Below are 17030 nucleotides of genomic sequence, written 5' to 3'. Positions count from 1 at the left end.
GGATGAACCCCATCTCAATTTGTGTGCACATGCTTGCTAGGGATGCTCATTCTGCCTAATTGTATTATGCGGGTATCTATTAATGTTAAATAATGGATATTCTGTTAACCGCTGGCAGGGGTGGGAGAGCAGATTAAATATGAAGTAATCAGGTATCATTTTCCACTGAATATAAGTGCTCCACCTACAGCATCAGTGAAACCTTCTGTCTGAGGCAGCACAAATGCTTCTGTCAGTCTATAGACTATAGAGCAGTGCTCCCCAACCCCTGGGTAGCAAGCCGGCTCCGGTCCGTGGGTCAATTGGTACCGGGCCGCACAAAAAGAATACATAACTTACATTATTTCCATTTTATTTATTATCTGATTCTGAACAATGTTTTATTTTGTCAAATTACCTCTCCGCCACATCTGTCTATGACTCACTCTTGATGCATGTCATGATGCCTCGGTCACATGTCTTACCTCCATCCGCTACCTTCTTAAAGGGGCTGATCCAGCCGCTAACACATAATACATTACTGCTAAATTCAAACCCCCAAGCGAGCAAAATGAACAAACAACAACACAGTGGATTCACGTTTATTATTATATTTAGAAAATACCAGTTTTTATGTCGGTCGTATCATTTTATTTTGTTGTATTTATCCACCACACCTTAAAGGCCGGTCTGTGAAAATATTGTCGGACATCAAACAGTCCGTGGCGCAAAAATGGTTGGGGATCGCTGATATAGAGGACTTACAAAAAAAAAAAAAAAAAATTGCACATGGCAATAGCATGCAAAGAAAAGTTTTATAATGAAGATAAGTATGGACCCCCGCCCAATTTCCAATTTCATTTTGGTCAAATTTACATAGACTCCCATGTAAATTTTTATAAAAATATAAAATATAAAATATAAAAGCAGCTGAATCTGAACCTTTCCATCATTAATAAGTAGCTCATAAGGATGCATAGCCAGTGACCACCTTTCTTTCTTTCTTTCTCTTTTTTTTTTCTTTCTTTCTTTCAATAGGCTCTATTCAGGTGTCTAAATGAACTTCACATTTTTATTTTAAAACATTTAAGGAATATTCAGCAAAATCAAGCCATCAAGCAGCTTGCTGTGAGCATTTAAAAAATAAGTCATGAAAATGATTATTATAAGTGTTTTTATAATGTGTTTTATAATATAACAAACAGTTAGACACAATTAAACCGTGAAAGGCAAAGAAGAAAATGGCAGAAATTTGCAATAATGAAAGAGAAAATAAAGGAATGTCTGTAAAACTTTTCATTTCATATCTTGTTGGTTTCATCATTTCGAAACAGCTAGTGTGCAAACGTCTGAACAAGCTTTTCCTTTTTCCTTTTCCGTGTTTACTGCCAGTGTCTCCACAATCGTTCACACTTCCATGTTTTATTTTTTTTTGTCTGCACAAATGATCAAACAGACAACTTGAACTGCTTTTGCTCTCCAGTTTCCATTCACTTATTTATTGTATGTGTTTACATGAGAGAGCCTGGGCATGAGACGTGCTCGGTCTCCAGATGATTGTGCAATTTGCAAACATCAGTTGCTCCCTGTTGCACAAAGTGCTTCACTATAAACAAAAAATAAGGTTTATATATATATATATATATATATATATATATATATATATATATATATATATATATATATATATATATATATACACACACAATATTTTATATATATATATATATATATATATATATATATATATATATATATATATATAAAATACAAGCACTGCAGCAATTGTAGAAGTTGAAAAGTTGTTTATTTGTGATACGAGATTGTATGATTATTTCAATTCTTGATGAAAGAGGGATCGCACTTTTCATTCACTTTCAACTGACCAATTTTGTGCAACAAATTTGTGCTTATATTTACTGCAGCAAAGGATAGTAGACATATTTTCCTACCAGATGTTTCTGAATAATAGCTTGTTGAAGTTTTTCAATATTGATATACTGCTCAGCAAAAACTATTTTGTTGCCAATTAGTACAATATTTTTCTTGTTATGAGGATAATCTCAGGAACACAATGCATCATCCAATAGCATTGAAAGCAATATTACTGGAGGGTTTATTCGTTAGTTGTTTCTATTCACAGATTCCCTGAGAAAGATTTCGCATTGAGCACCAGGGTTTGTGATAATTCAGTGGGAGTGAGTGAAGATGAAATGGGTTGTACCGAGGAAAATGCTCACACTAAATCGCTTCTTGAGTCCCCTCACCATTATCATTATTGATATACTGCATTGAAATACAATTTTGTTGCCAGTTAGAAGATATTTATTATTTTTTTTATGACTTTATTCTTGTTATGATAAGCGTGTCATGAGCACAGTGCATCCAATAGTAGTGAAAATTACTAGAGTTTTTTTTTTTATTGTTTCTGTTTGCAAAACTTTTGATAAAAAAGGTGTGTGCAATGTGTCAATGGCAGTGTCAGTGATAGTTTTTTTAGCGAGACAACATCCATGGCTCACGTACCATCAGTCCATCCATCCATTATCCATCCATCCATCCATCCATCCATCCATCCATCCATCAAGCCACTGTTTGTTTAGTAACTAGGAACTCAATACAGTGCACCCAGAAAGTATTCACTTCACTTTGTCCACATTTTGTTGTTACAGCCTTATTCCAAAAATGGATTAAATTCATTATTTTCCTCAGAATTCTACAACCAATACCCCATAATGACAACGTGGAAGAAGTTTGTTTGAAATCTTTGCAAATGTATAAAAAATTTTTTTTAAAAATTAAAAGAAATTAAATGTACATAAGTATTCACAGGCTTTGCTCAGTACTTTGTTGAAGCACCTTTGGCCCTAATTACCTTTGCCTCAAGTCTTTTGAGTATGATGCTACACAACAAGCTTGGCACAACTATTTTTTCGGCAGTTTCTCCCATTCTTCTTTGCAGACGCTATCATGCTCCATCAGGTTGGATTTGGGGTCGTCGGTGCACAGCCATTTTCAGATCTCTCCAGAGATGTTATATCAGGCTCAAGTCTGGGCTCTGGCTGGGCCACTCAAGGACATTCACAGAGTCGCCCAGTAGCAACTCCTTCTGTTATCTTGGCTTTGTGCTTAGGGTCATTGTCCTGTTGGAAGATGATCCGTCGCCCCAGTCTGAGGTCCAGGGCGCTCTGGAGCAGGTTTTCATTAAGGATGTCTCTGTACATTGCTGCATTCATCTTTTTCCCAATCCTGACTAGTCTTCTATTTCCTGCTGCTAAAAAAACTCCCCACAGCATAATGCTGGTATTGGCCAGGTGATGGACGGTCCCTGTTTTCTTCCAGACATGACATAAAGAGTTCAATCCTTGTTTCTCATGGCCTGAGAGTCCTTCAGGTGCATTTTGGCAAACACCAGGCAAGCTGTCTTGTGCCTTTTACTGAAAAGTGGCTTTTGTCTGGCCACTCTGCCATACAGGCCTGATTGGTGGAGTGCTGCAGAGATGGTTGTTCTTCTGGATGGGTCTCCTCTCTCCAGAGAACCGCTGGAGCTCTTTCAGAGTGACCATCGGTTTTTTGGTTACCTCTCTGACTAGGATTCTCCTCGATTGCTCAGTTTGGCCGGGCGGCCTGCTCTAGGAAGAGTCTTGGTTTTTCCAAACTTCTTCCATTTACAGATGATGGACATCACTGTGCTCATTGGGACTTCCAATGCTGCAGAAAATTTTCTGTACCCTTCCCCAGATCAGTTCCTCGATACAATACTGTCTAAAGACTTCAATCAAACTTCTTTTACCTTGTCATAATGGGTATTGTTTGTAGAATTTCTGAGAAAATAACGAGTTATACAATACTAATACATTTTGAAATAAGGTTGTAACATAAAATGTGGAAAAAGTGAAGCGCTGTGAATACAATCTAGATGCACTGTATACACTTTTATTACATATTAAACATTTGTTTAAGGCAAATTTGTTCCTTCTCACCACAATCCACAGATTTCTAACGCTAAGCTTTATTCATTATAATCTTTGAGTAAAGTTGTGTGTAAAGGATTGCGTAAGTCAAACCAACAAAGAATTAATGTCAGATTTACAAGTTTACAGAGCAAGAACCAAACTGGACAAATAAAGAAGAAAGAAAGAAGTTAAAAGTACTTTTGATTTCCATGTAAGAAATTAAGATTATTATTTAGCATAGAATCTAAGGCCACAACATGTATAAAAAAAAATTTTAAACACTAACAATGTTAAGAAAGAAATAAATGGAGGTGGATATGATGTCATTTATCATGTTTAATATGAGCAAAGACAAAATAAAACAGTCTATGTTTACCTAACTAACTAAGTTTGAAAAAGTATTACTGCTGATTATTAAAACTTTGCTACCAAAAGAGCCCAATCCATAACAAAACCTTTTTCAAATGGATTCAAGAAAAAAAAAAAAAAAAAAGAAAAAAAACATACCGATGTGTAAATATATACTGTACTGACCCTAGATCTAGAGTCCACTGATTTTCACTGACAGCTGGAAACAAAGTTCTACTTATTAATCCCAATATTGCATATTAACCTAACCAGCCTTATTGATGACTTATATGAACTCATATGAACACATTCGCACAAGTTTGTTTATATCTGTCTATGCCTGCAACAATTAATCAATAAAATCGATAATTATCAATAATTATAACAATAATCGATAGTTATCAAGGGATGCTTTTATTGATTAGTTGATCTACTCAAGTTATGGGTTAGCGTGCCTTCAAGATAACAGCCGTTTGCAAAATGAAGGAGAGTACAGGGTCAAGCGGCAGCAGGAAAAGTAAACACACTGGTGTCATGGTAAGCAAAAACTATACAATGCTCATCATGTGGTATAGTTTAATGAAGTGCTGTTGTGTAAACTGATAACTTTGGGACAGTCGCACTGGATCTGTTCTGGCGTGACTCACGAGCATCAGGTTGCACAATCACCTCAGTCACAACATAGTGATGGATTCAATTAAAGCGGTACGAACAAACACTGCATCTAAAAGCAGTAAATAACAGCAGCATTAAACGACTACATCTGTAATCACTGTTGTGATTTTCAGAGAATGATTATGCATTTGTACACCAATGCATTTTTTCTCCCTTTCTTTTTTTAAATCTAGACTGTTAGCTTGCTGCGTTTCTCTGTTCCATTCCCTTTTTATAGCATTTGTCTACTACAACAGTAACTTATCTGTTTTCAAATGTGATTTATTGTGGCTTTACTACGTTTAAATGCTTGATTTCAATGTTTGTACATCTTATTTATGCAGATATCATTTAGTTATTATACAACATTTTATTAATTATATTCCAGATGCTTATATCTTCACCACAGAACAATTTTTTAAAGCATGGTCGTCAACATGCCTTCTGCAATTATCATTAAAAACAATACAAATGCTGATTTACACCTTGCATACTTAAACGCTCAAAATAAACGTTAGTTGCAGCCCTGTATTCGTCTTGATAAATGAGGCACATAGTCAATTTTTCTTCTGTGGACTCAACAGACTACAGGTGCATAAGGTCATGTGGTACAAAGTCTATTGTGCATGGACATGGCAAAAGAGGAACAGTGGTCATCTATTTAAAGAAATGCACTTTCATTACTTCAGCAAGCAAGATACCTGATAATGAATAGATTATAATTAGAACTAGGATTTAAATATGGGCTCTGTAAATTATTTTAATAATGTGACTATCTCATGATTAAGCACATTAATCTAGTGGTTTACTCTTCCATTTACAGGACTCTGACCTGATCCTCAAAGTTGTCCGATTTTCACCATAGGGTACATGGCCCCAGATTCCCTGAAAAAGATTTAGCATTTAGCCACCAGGGTTTATGATAATTTAGTGGAAGTAAGTGAAGAGGCTCAGCATCTCAGATGAAATGGGTCCTACCGAGAAAAATGCTGACACTAAATCCCTTCTTGATTCCCCTCACCGTATAGAAAGCTTTTAGACTAATTAGAATCTACAGAGAATTCAAGGCACTTTCGAGAGCCAGGCAGCCAGACACACAAACATCACTGACACACAAACACAACAAACACTCAATGCTTCGTTCATATCTGCTGCATACTAATTAAGAGTTTCTGGACATGATTGTGAAGATATCTGCCATCCTTTTTGTTCATTTGCAAATTCTCTCGCACAACGAGCTGCTTGACTGGCTCATCAAACCGTACTTATAAACAAATGTTTTTTCTTGTTGTTAAAAAAAGGCTCCTGGTCTTATTACCTGCTACAATTCTTCACTTCATTTTAATCTCTTCCCTTAAGCTGCCAATAATTACAGGCTGGTGTGTATGACAATCCCAGAGCTGCCATTATAATCCTTATGAACAATTTGTTCTATTTATTTAGTCACTATGAGGCCCCAGGCCTTTCCTGAGTCATTAGCTCACTGTCCCATTCTCGAGATACAAAACAACAGAGCTGACTAAACAGACTCACGAAACTGTCACAAGCATTTGCTGCAAAAGATTGCTAAGAACCAAAGAAGTACGATCTTATCTCACAGATTTAGTACATTTCAGCTGGTTGTAAATGATTCTTTTTAAAGAATACAAGATGATGTACAACACTGCAGTGTTGATGTATGCATTCATTTATCTTGCTGGAAAACTGTCAGGCTCATCATCAAAGGCAATATAAGACAGACATGATACTATATATGAACATAAAATGCAACAGAAAGCATATAAAGTAAACAAAGAAACAAACAACAAAAAAAAAACTTACCCAGTCCAGGTGGTACCTCTGGGCAGGGAGGAATAGGCTTGGGGGTTGTGTGTGTATGGTTGGGCTCTGGCTTGCCACTGGGTGGCAGCTGTTCTGAAGAGGGTACATAGCTGGCAAAGGTGGCATTGGGCCTGGCACCGGAGTAGTTGTAGTAGGAATGGTGAGGCCAGCGTGAAGCGTTGGCGCCGCGGCCGTTGTTAAAACGGCTGAAGATGTCAAAGCGCTGACTGTAGACGTCAAAGTAGAGGATCATCATGATCAGGAAGTGCACGAGGCAGAGCAGCAGCACAGCCTTACAGACCCGCTCCAGAGTGCGGCCCAGCATCAGCCGGCTCATTGTTGAGGGCACGCGGCGCCCGCCGCTACAGGCATCCGCTCAGCAGCTCCCCCTGCCTCGCTCCACACTGCCTTGCCTCTCCTCTGCACAGCAACACAGAGAAATTACCTGCAGGAGACAAAAGCACAAAAGTGCTTTTTTTAATATAATGATGCTTAAAAAGTGAATGACAAGTTGATAGTCTGGAGTAATTGCACGATCTCGGTCACACAGGAGCATTTTGATGAAGCTGTTCAAATTATACACAAAGCCTCTACACAAAAAGAGTTGTGTGTTCGGAAAAATTGCTACTGCTACTCAAAAGACTCTCGATGGCTGTTCAGATAACTACCTAACTACTGTATGAATGCCTGGATTTTTGCCAGCTTAGTCAGGTATTTCATAGAGTTTTGTAACTGACACGTGGGCTACAACACGCTTTCCTTATGTCAACACTTTCTTGCAGCCATTAATTTGACAGCCCTGATTTACCATGGAGCTCGCTTGTATATTATTAGACATCTGAACTCCAAGGGATCAAATTAATTAATGTCTGTCTTTCATTCGCATCTTTCTGGCTCTGTGCTGAGAACAAAAGACCGAAAGCACTTTCAGAAGCAAAGAACCACATGCTGCAAACAAACAAACTTCTGATCTGATTCCATATTAAGTCATTTTCACAGAGATTGTAAGAAAATAGCTTTCTGTATTCGTGAGCTCCTGGGCCTGAGACCAACAGGAGTGGCCACTGAAGCCTCACTGCAGGACATTTCAGCACTGATGGCTTTTTCCAATCAAGCAGAACCAGGGGATGAAGAGAGAAATAAACAGAAGGCTGGGAGGCCTAGAGCCAATTTTATCTCCTCTCTTCTGAAGTGATCATTGGTGAAAACACAAGGAAATGTCTCATGATTTTACATTTGGCTGCCTGGTGGGAATTCCCAGGTGGAAAGCTTTCAGGTAGGACACCCTTTGCTAGAGACTTGCAGCATACCAGGGTGGTCCAGGAATGATATTCTCAAATGTGCTTGCAGCTATGCAAAGACTGTTCTCATGTCTATTCTTTCTTCAGCAGGTGGAGTAAATCATAGCTCTTGTACAGAGCCTGCAATGAGCTCCATCTGGGAACGCTGCATATCTGCAGGAACAGCAGCTCGCCTTCACGAGCTGCCTTCCCTGCCCTACTTTCTTTTTTTTTTTTTTACCCCATAATGAATCACAGTCTACAGACAATAAAGGACCGAATTTCCTTGCAAGATCTCTTCAGGCTTTTAAATGCAGGATGGACAGGAAGATATGGTTTGAGCCCTCTACTTACAGCTGCCCTGAGACCCCAGACTATATTGAATATTAAAATGCAGTCTTATATTTAATGATCCCTTCCTGGGGAAAACTTCAGACTCTGTTCCCTGTTTCAGGGTTTCGGCTCATCTGGGAGCAATACAATGATTTCATAATGGATTTTTGTTTTTTTCAATGCCACATGAACCAAGGATGAGTGAGTGAGAGAGAGAGAGAGAGAGAGAGAGAGAGAGAGAGAGAGAGAGAGAGAGAGAAAGATGGGGTACTTTAAATCAACTCTGTTGTTAAAGCACATTTGCATAGCAACTAAGAAAAGCGGTTTATGGCTAAGTATTGCATGTCATGTATGTCATATATACCAGTAACACTGTGCGCATCAACCAGTCTTCAAAGACATTGATTGGTTGAACTGAAGCATCTAGAAAATAACATTGTGCCACCTCTTGCATGGGTTATGTCAAGGGTGTAATAGTAGCAATATAATTCTTTAATCTGAATGCAAACATAACATTGCTGTGATGCAGCACTATAACGAGCATCCAAGATACGAGAGAGCAAGAGAAGTGCAGATGCAGTTCCTCATATCATTATGGACGAGTTAAGCTGCTTTGGTGACCTGAAAAATTTATGTAAGAAACAAACTAAGACATTGTGCAGTAGGGCTTATTATACATCCCTTTATGATTATACTATGTCAATGTCGTTTTTTCTGCACTTAAAATCTAAATAAAATCCTAAATGAATACACAATGATCTACGTATGTTATACACACAGTTGATTTTCTGTAATTCTCAAAATATTTTTACCAAAATTCAGATGAAGAAAAATTTTGATGACTTATTTCCAGATCATACACATTTATGCATACGCATTTATGTCAGTATAAAACAAAATCAAATCATTATAATATTGTAAACTAAGAGTGCATGTTCACTGTGTAGCAAAGATAAAAAAATAAATGAATAAATTTGCACATAACTTTAACTGAATAAAGTCTCTGACTGGGAGAAAAAAAAATTAATGATTGAATGAAACTTAATGAGCCATAAAGCAGTGCCAGAAATATTATTTTAACTAAAAAAAGAGAAAGTCAGCTAAAATGCAGACTCCACAGGCTCATTCTTGGGCAATGTAGATTGCAGTGACATGAAACTGATTTATATGGTGTTTAGATAATGCAACTGCACTTACCCAATTTAATCATTTCATTTTGCAATATGCTCTTAGTTAAAAAATAACTATATAATTGTATTATTGGAGATTAGTATAATTTCAGTTTGGTGTTATTGTAAAAATCAAATAATAGTTCCCACCTATTTTTAACAAATAAGGAGCGCTGTAATGGTTATTACAAAATTTGCCTTAGAACTAAATCCATTTTCAATGGTCATACTGACAAACAAAAAACATGTCAAACTTATGAGTTATTAATTTACATGATGTTTCAGATATCCTAGAAAGTCCTCCCAAAATGGCTACAAAACTGGCAGAAAGCTGAAGTCTTAATAGCACTAATAGCTGACACAACATATTAATAGGAAATTTAAAGCCAGCATTCAGAATGAGGATCTTAAATGAAATATGAGTCTTGAGAACAAAAAAACAAACAAAACTACAACGTAAATTAGGCAGAATGATATAAACCAGTGATGGGCTCGAACTCAATGTCATGTGCTATAAGAAAGTGCTATTAATGCAGCATTGAAATAAAGGACACAAAAAGAAAATATGCATTTATTAGCCACTTAATTAGGCAAATCATACTACTACTAATCAGGAGCCCTTTTCACTCTCAGAAAAGCGACGTCATGGGATGAATTCCACATTTCTTTAAGATTCTGGTCAGAGGTTGACATTACAGCTTGCATTACAAAATTGTTGCCGATTGCAGCACATTCATGCTGCAAATCACCCACTGTATCATATCTCAAAGGTGGGCTATCTTTGCGCTGCGGCAATCAAATGACGCTTACAGGTTGTACAAGGTTTATTTAGGCCTAATAAACATTCCCCACATCATTACACCACTACCACCATCGTGAAACAAGGTAAGATTGGATTCATGCTGTATATGCCAAAATCTATCCCTAACATCTGACATCTGCATGTCACAGCAGAAATCATCATCAGATGAGATGCATATTTAATCTTCAATGCTCCAGTTTCATTGGACCTGTGCCACTGTAGCCCCACACTCACGGTCTTAGCTGCCATTTGTGAACTTAGCCAACACAATGTAAACGATCCACCTCAGGGATCAAAGTGTTGTGTATTTTTTTTTGTTGTTGTTACTTTCTGTACAACACTGGTGCAAACAGTGTTTATTTGAGATACTGTAGCCTATCAGCTGTCTCCTTTTTACCCACAGGAATGCTGCTCGCTGAACGGTTCCCCAATAAGCACACCTAATAAAACTCTATTTATGTGTAAAAATGTAAAAAGATTATCAGTATTTGAAATACTCCGCATGCCACCAACAATCATAAGATGGTCAGAAGACATCTCTGTAACATTCCTCCCAATTCTCCTGTTTGATGTGAAAAGTAACTGAAGTTCAGTGGAGCTGACAGAAAGCTAGCTTGTATCTGCATGAATTTATATTATTCTGCTAAATGTGTTTCTAATACAATGGCCACATAAGCATATATTTTATAGGACAAAAAAGAGAAAAAAAAACACAGAAATATGTTCTTCAGCCCGACATCGGAAAAAAAGATGTTATGTTTTCGCGGAGCTTAAAACGTGTTATATTTGTTACATCATACTTGCAGCTCAGAGACTCGAGACTTGGCTACGACTTGTAAAAGTGTATTCGGTATAAGGTAGCTCCCGAAATAAAAAATATAGTGCAAGCAAGAACAACAGGCTATGGTTAAAACACACATGCACAAGACGAAGACGTTATTGATGTGGGCAGCATTAATCAGCCGAGGCTCTTTATAGTATTGGCAAAGGCATTAGCTGATAAAACAATGATCTGATGCTTTATAGGTTGTGTCAAACAAAACAACAGGTGGAAGTTAGATCCCTTGCAGGTGGAATTTTGATACTGTTTCGCAGATAAACATCTGTCTGAGCAGGAGGACTAGATTGTTGGATTGGGCTGAAATCAATCAGTCTCTTACCTCATGCGATCATTAGTTTCAGTGTATTCCCCTTCAGATGTGGATGTATTTCAGAGTTGATACCGACTACCTACACGAATTTATTAAACATAAACATGCCATGTGTAGTATGGTACACAACACAAAGCTGATGAAGGTATAGGAATTAAAAACAGCAATACAACAACAGCATCACAGGTGAATAACAATACTCAACTGCAACTGTTGTTTCTTTTTAGAAGTAAAAGACTTCCTGTGCTTCTCATTCACAGCTCAATAATTCAGGAGCTCCGTTTCAGTACAGAAGGCTGGATGTTTCCTGGAGGCATTTTCCCCTCTCCAGTCTCAAACCTAAAAAGTCCCATAGCCATACCCTTAGGGTCTAATCCAAAATTGATGAAATCAGCTAGTTTCGGCAGTCACATATTATTCAGGATATATGTACAGTAGATGCAATATCACCTAATTTACAAGAGTCCTAGATTTCTGACAGCAACATGCAATCACATATTCTGTGTTTTTAATTGTACCTGCTCCTTCGCAAACACATTTCACATAGACTATATGGACAAAAGTATTGGGATAAGTAACTTTTCCAGCCATATGTAGTTCTTTCCCAAACTGTTACCACTATTTTTGGATGTGACAGAATTAACTAGGAGACTTAAACATGTTCCATCATGGTAAAGCCCCTGTGCACGCAGTGAGCTCCATGGTTTACATGGTTGGAAGCAGAAGATCTTGAGTGGTCTGCTACATGGCTCCCTTTGGATTAAATGGGACATGGAATGCATCCGAGGCCTCCTCACCCTACATCAATTTGTTATACTTTATTAATACACTTTATTTACTGTATGAGCACAAATCTTCCGAATACGGAATGCGATGTCCACAAATTACATTCCATTTATATTCTCATTTTCTCGAAACACTTACGCTTTGAACAGAATTAAGGAATTCCTTTGCTTAGACAGATACTCTATATTTAATTATTATGATTATTATTGTTATTAATTTTATTATAATTAGTAGTAGTAGAAGCAGTAGAACCCAGCCATTATGGTTGCACAAGCCAGTGCACTCTTAGTGCCGGTCCCAAGCCTGGATAAATAAAGAGGGTTGTGTTAAAAGGGAATCCAGCTTAAAACGTGCCAAATCAAATATGCGACTCAGGAATCAGAATTTCATACCGGATCGGTCGAGGCCCGGGTTACCAATGACCGCCAAAGGTATTGTTAGTTAACACGGTACCGGTGGAAATTGGAATACTGTTGGCAGAAGGAGGAGAGGGAGAGGAGGAAGACATCTACAGAGACAGCAGAAAATAGAGAAGTGGAGGAAAGTGGAGGTTCGGGTTTGTACATTAAATGTTGCCACTATGACTGGTAAAGGGAAAGAGGTATCTAATATGATGGAGAGGAGAAAGGTAGATATGTTGGGTGTTCAGGAGACCAAGTGAAAGGGTAGTAAGACCAGGAACATTGGACGTGGGTTTAAACTGTTCTATCATGGTGTGGATGGAAAGAGAAATGGTGTAGGGGTGATTCTGAAGGAAGAGTACAGTAAGAGTGTAGTGAAAATGAAAAGAGTTTCTGATAGGGTGATGATCGTGAAGCTGGAAGTTGAAGGGGTGATGATAAATATCATCAGTGCGTATGCTCCATAAATGGGTTGTGAGATGGAGGAGAAGGAAAAATTCTGGAGTAAGTTAGATAAAGTGGTAGATGGTGTACCTAGGAATGAAAGATTAGTGATTGTTCCAGACTTTAATGGGCATGTAGGTGAAGGAAACAGAGGTGATGGGTAGGTATGGCGTTAAGCAGTGGAATGTGGAAGGGCAGATGGTGGTAGATTTTACTAAAAGGATGGAAATGGCAGTGGTGAACACTTATTTTAAGAAAAAAGAGAAGCACAGAGTGACGTATAGGAGTGGAGGAAGGTGCACACAGGTGGACTACATTCTATGCAGGAGATGCAACCTGAAGGAGATTGGAGACTGTAAGGTGTTGGCAGGGGACAGTGTAGCTAGACAGCATCGGATGGTGGTCTTTAGGCTGGTTTTGGAGGTGAAGAAGAATAGGAGGAGAGTGAGGCCTGAAAGAAGAATTAGATGGTGGAAACCAAAGGAGGAAGACTGTACTATGAGATTTAGGGAAGAGATTAGACAGGGGCTCAGTGGTGGTGAAGAGGTGCTGGATGATTGGGCAACTACTGCAGAAGTGGTAAGAGAGACAGCTAGAAAGGTACTTGGTGTGAAATCCGGAAAAAGGAAGGAAGACAAAGACGTGGTGGTGGAATGAGGAAGTGCAGGAGAGCATAAGGAGAAAGAGGTTGGCAAAACAAAATTGGGATCGTCAGAGTGATGAGAAAAGTAGGCAGCATGAAGTTATGGGAAAGAGTAGTGGAATCCAGGCTGACAGAAGAGGTGACCATCTGTGAGCAACAGTATGGTTTCATGCCGAGGAAGAGCACCACAGACGCATTATTTGCTTTAAGAATGTTGATGAGAAGTATAGAGGAGGTCAGAAGGAGTGGCATTGTTGTGGATTTAGAGGAAGCGTATGACAGGGTGCCGAGAGAGGAGTTGTGGTATTGTATGAGGAAGTCAGGTGTGTCAGAAAAGAATGTGAGAGTGGTGCAGGACATTTATGAGGACAGTGTAAAAGCAGTGAAGTGTGCAGTAGGAACGACAGACTGGTTTAAAGTGAAGGTTGGATTGCATCAAGGATCGGCTCTGAGCCCTTTCCTGTTTGCAGCGGTGATGGACAGGTTGACAGACGACAGTAATCTAAATGGACCATGATGTTTGCGGATGATACTGTTATTTGTGGTGAGAGTAGGGAGCAGGTTGAGAAGAGCCTGGAGAGGTGGAGGTATGCGCTGGAGAGAAGGGTAATGAAAGTCAGTAGGAGTAAGACAGAATACATGTGTGTGAATGAGAGGGAGAGCAGTGGAGTGGTGCGGTTGCAGGGAGAAGAGGTGGAGAAGGTGGAGGAGTTCAGGTACCTGGGATCAACAGTGCAAAGTAATGGAGAGTGTGTTAAAGAAGTGAAGAAAAGAGTACAAGCAGGGTGGAGTGGGTGGAGAAGAGTGGCAGGAGTAATTTGTGATAGAAGGGTATCTGTGAGAGTGAAAGGGAACGTTTATAGGACTGTGGTGAGACCTGCTATGTTGTAAGGTTTAGAGAGAGTGGCATTGAGTAAAACACAGGAGGTGGAGCTGGAGGTAGCAGAGCTGAAGATGTTGAGGTTTTCATTGGGAGTGACGAGGATGAACAGGATTAGAAACAAGTTTATTAGAGGGACAGCGCATGTAGGACGTTTTGAAGACAAGGTGAGGGAGGCTCGATTAAGATGATTTGGATATGTGCAGAGAAGGGACATGTGGTATATTGGTAAGAGAATGCTGAGAACAGAGCCACCAGGAGAGAGGAAAAAAAGATGTCCAAAGAGGAGGTTTTTGGATGTGGTGAGGGAAGACATGCAGGTAGTTGGGGTGAAAGAGGCAGATGTACAGGACAGGAGGGTATAGAGACAGATGATCCGCTGTGGCGACCACTAATGGGAGAAGCCAAAAGAAGAAGTAAAAAGCAGTAGCACTGGGGGAGTGGTAGCTCAGTGGTTAAGGCTCTGGGCTACCATTTGAAAGGTCAAGGATTCAAGCCACAGTATCATCAAGCTGTCACTTTTGGGCCCATGAGCAAGGCCCTCTGTGCTTTAGGCATGCTGTATAGTGGCTGACCCTGCGCTCTAAACCCCAGCTTCCTAACATTAGTAAAAAGGACCTTTATCTTTAGCTAAGTAGTAGTATTTCATAAATGCCATGGTGCGTTCAAAAAATATGCCACTGTATTTATTTTAAGAAATCATTCTTGTTTTAGCATCTGTATTTATACCGTAAACTCAATTCTATACTACAATATGTAGTGCATCTGGATGCTTGCCTACTGTAGGAAGACATTGTAGGCAGGCCAGTGCTCTATTATTAAGTTCCCAAAGCACTGCACCCTTAGCAACAACACTGCTCCACAGCTTAAAAAAAATAAAGGATTACAGCTTCAATGAACAACCAATCAAGCACTGGCTGTTCAATGAACCTTCCCTAGCTGTCCGAACACCAGAGTCTTCAAATGATGTGCTATTAGTAGTGCTACTATTATTAGTATATATGCATTTCTAACTGTATTACCTATTAAAAAAAGTTGAGTGATCTACTAAAACAGTCTCAGGACATATTTATTGCTAGAGACATCAAAGCATGTCTGAAAGTCGCTCTGGGTAAGGGTGTCGATCGAATGGCATTAATATAACTCAGTCCACAAACAAGTTAAAGCATCTGCAGCAGTGTGCTACATTCATATGCAGGATGGTAGCTGTATTATAGTTGTACATAGTTCACATGCAAGGAGTTTAAACATTTATGAGAGGGGCTGATTCGATTTCCCTTGGATTCTCATCAAACCCATCTTACTTCGATACAGAGCATGTCTTAAGGATTATCACTGGACCTTATCAAGGTTACTCGGATTAAATTACTTATGTCAGATTACAAGAGGTATGTGACATCTTGCGATACATCTAAAGAGACAGATAATTGGTACCTATGAGAGAAGGACGGTGTAACAGATTCACATATGGTAATTTTGGAGTCGATTTAAATTAACAAGCCTGTAATATTTGATCCGCCCTGTGTCGTACCACCGCTGACAGGGCAATAATGTGCATAGATGCAAAGGAATATACAGATGGAGTGGAGCTGGGGAGAATAAATAACACCAGTACATAGGTTTGAAAACTTTTACTATTAAAGGTTTACAACCCTGACCAACTTACCATAACTATTTGTTTTAAGCAAAAGTTTTTAATAATAAAACCAAATATTGTGATGCACATTATGTATGCCATGTCATCATTTTCCCTCATGCCACCATTATACCAATCTCAAATGAGTAATTTTATATAACAGCAGCTCAGACAATATTGCAGTCTTTAAGACGTTTTACTGGTTTGAATAAAAGCAGCTGTTTAAATAATGTTTTTAATGTGCATCATCACTGGTATGGTAAAGTTTTCTGGGTGGAGGGATTTATTTAGCATTTAGTGAAAGGAGTCTCCAGTGTCAAATTGGCGATGGTTTTTGATAGAAGAGTATCTGCAAGAGTGAAAAGGAAAGTTTATAGGACTGTGGTGAGACCTGCGATGTTGTATGGTTTAGAGACAGTGGCATTGACTAAAAGACAGGAGGTGGAGCAGGAGGTAGCAGAGCTGAAGATGTGACAGTATTAGAAATGAGTTTATTAGAGGGACAGCGTTTTGTTTTGGAGACAAAGTGATAGAGGCGAGATTGAGAGGGACTTGGGACATGGGGTATATCGGTAGGAGAATGCTGAGGATGGAGACACCAGGAAGAAGGAAAAGAGTTAGACCAACGAGAAGGTTTATGGATGTGGTGAGGGAAGACATGCAGGTAGTTGGTTTAAAAGAGGCAGATGTAGAGGACAGAGTAGTATGGAGACGGATGATCCGCTGAACCCCTAATGGGAGCAGCTG

At 38.9% G+C, this 17030-nt stretch overlaps 1 protein-coding gene across 1 annotated transcript in view; it reads right to left on the bottom strand.

Annotated features, from left to right (window-relative positions):
• b4galt2 (UDP-Gal:betaGlcNAc beta 1,4- galactosyltransferase, polypeptide 2) overlaps positions 1-17030 on the bottom strand; it is a 153836-nt gene that overhangs the window by 124241 nt on the left and 12565 nt on the right. Inside the window, exon 2 of the mRNA XM_046852555.1 lies at positions 6759-7203. Coding sequence (XP_046708511.1) covers positions 6759-7095 — 337 coding nt within the window. The 5' untranslated portion in view covers positions 7096-7203. The remainder of the gene's footprint in view (positions 1-6758; positions 7204-17030) is intronic.

The sequence above is a fragment of the Silurus meridionalis genome, chromosome 6 (assembly GCF_014805685.1).
Source record: "Silurus meridionalis isolate SWU-2019-XX chromosome 6, ASM1480568v1, whole genome shotgun sequence".
NCBI classification, from domain to species: domain Eukaryota; kingdom Metazoa; phylum Chordata; class Actinopteri; order Siluriformes; family Siluridae; genus Silurus; species Silurus meridionalis.
Note: the sequence above shows the minus strand (reverse complement) of the source record. Positions and strands in the feature narration are given on the sequence as shown.